Source organism: Muscardinus avellanarius, assembly GCF_963383645.1.
Source record: "Muscardinus avellanarius genome assembly, chromosome: 1".
Classification (NCBI taxonomy): domain Eukaryota; kingdom Metazoa; phylum Chordata; class Mammalia; order Rodentia; family Gliridae; genus Muscardinus; species Muscardinus avellanarius.
Window position 1 is genome coordinate 222,205,596 of NC_137786.1, and position 1,992 is coordinate 222,207,587.

The 1,992-nt window shown below is 41.3% G+C and overlaps 1 protein-coding gene across 1 annotated transcript; it reads left to right on the plus strand.

Annotated features, from left to right (window-relative positions):
- On the plus strand, positions 1 to 951 carry LOC308259805 (olfactory receptor 1165; the record flags this gene model as incomplete). Its single annotated transcript, XM_080691071.1, has 1 exon — positions 1 to 951. One exon carries the CDS (start codon positions 1 to 3, stop codon positions 949 to 951), a length of 951 nt encoding a protein of 316 aa, XP_080547197.1.
- Between the last annotated feature and the right edge of the window lie 1,041 nt (positions 952 to 1,992).

Below are 1,992 nucleotides of genomic sequence, written 5' to 3' on the forward strand. Positions count from 1 at the left end.
ATGGTACATGATTTGGCAAACCAGAGCTTTGTGACCACCTTTGTGCTGCTTGGTTTCTCAGAATACCCACACCTCCAGGCACCCCTTTTCCTGGTGTTCCTCCTGGTCTACACAGTCACTCTTGTGGGCAATGTGGGTATAATTGTGGTCAGAAGGATCAATCCCAAACTTCACACACCCATGTACTTTTTTCTCAGCCACCTTTCCTTTTTGGATATTTGTTATTCCAGCGTATTCACACCAAAATTGTTAGAGATCTTGGTTGTGGAAGATAGAACTATCTCCTTCAAAGGATGCATGACACAATTTTTCTTTATCTGTGCATTTGTAGTTACAGAAATGTTCATGTTGGCAGTGATGGCCTATGACAGGTTCGTGGCTGTTTGTAACCCCTTGCTCTACACAATTGCTATGTCTCCTAAGCTCTGTGGGCTCCTGGTTGCTGGAACTTATATGTGGGGAGGACTCTGCTCCTTGACACTCACATATTCTCTTGTGCAACTCTCCTACTGTGGACCTAACATCATAAACCACTTTGGCTGTGAATATTCAGCCATCCTCTCTTTATCCTGCTCTGACCCCTCCTTCAGCCAGGTGGCATGTTTAGTCATTTCTATCTTCAACGAGTCTTGTAGCCTCCTGATCATCCTTGCCTCCTACGTCTTCATAGTTGTCACCGTTATCAGGATGCCTTCCAAGGGTGGCCTCCGCAAAGCCTTCTCTACCTGTACCTCCCACCTGACAGCCATCAGCATCTTCCATGGGATCATCCTCCTTCTCTACTGTGTGCCCAACTCCAAGAGCTCCTGGCTCCTGGTCAAAGTGGCCACTATGCTGTTCACAGTCATGATCCCCATGCTGAATCCCCTCATCTACAGCCTAAGGAACAGGGATCTAAAAGACACCGTTAGGAAGCTACTCAAGTCCAAACTGCGTTCTCACTCAAAATAATTCAAGTAAATGTATGTTTATATCTTCATTATAGACATTAATAAACATGCTGCTATTGATTCTCTAGCTTCAACTGAGTTTAAAATTTTGTTTAAAATTCATCAAATATTGTGTCTGAACTGGTTTTAAGTGATCAAAATACCTTAAGATTTTTTTCTCTGGTTCAACATGAATATACTGTTTTTTTAATTCACTTTGAGGAGTCTCAGAAAGGAATATATTTCAAATTTTTCAACTGGATAATACAGAAGTTAGAATGAGGATACTAGAAGTTTATAACTCACCCTTTGTGTTATGGCCTAACCTTACATAATGGTTAATAAGAGTACCACAAGCACAGGAGATGGTGCCTGCAGTAGCTCCACATGCAAGTCCTCATAGCTTACTATTGTGGCTCAGAAAGTTCCAGGTGCATATCTTATCTTTCAATTCATTTCAAGTAAAATAAAAACCTGCAGTTTATAATGTAAGACCTCTTGAGTGATTTTAAGCAAATAGATTTGAAAAATATCAAGTACTGTGTTTGTTAATTGGATTGTCATCTTGATGGGATTATGTGGTTTTGGGTGTGCTGAGGACATGACTGGCTTGTGTAAAGGAAGTTTTAAGAAAAAGGTACTGCCCATAAAGTAGACAGCACTGTTCTTATAGGCGTAGGACCAGGATCAAAGAAGGAGATGGCGGTGTGCATGCATGCGTAGTTCTTCCTGAGAAAAGTGCTTCTTCTCCCACCATGGAAATTGGCCTTCAGCTCTTCAAACTAGGCTTTCACCATCATTTTTTCTCGAGAATGTTTTGGCCTTTCCATCTTGAACTGGGGCTACATTACTGGTCCTTCTGAGACTACAGCTCTCGGACCACTGGACCAGCTGCTGGTTCCTCTGGCTCTCTGTAGGCAGCCACTTCGTTGGCTGATTTGATGAATTATTTTATTTACAATATACAAATTCTGTAAGTTCTGTACTCTAGTAAATTCTGAGATATATAGTTACTATTTATGTGCAACACTCATTCTTTTTGAGTATCAATGCTATGTCTGCA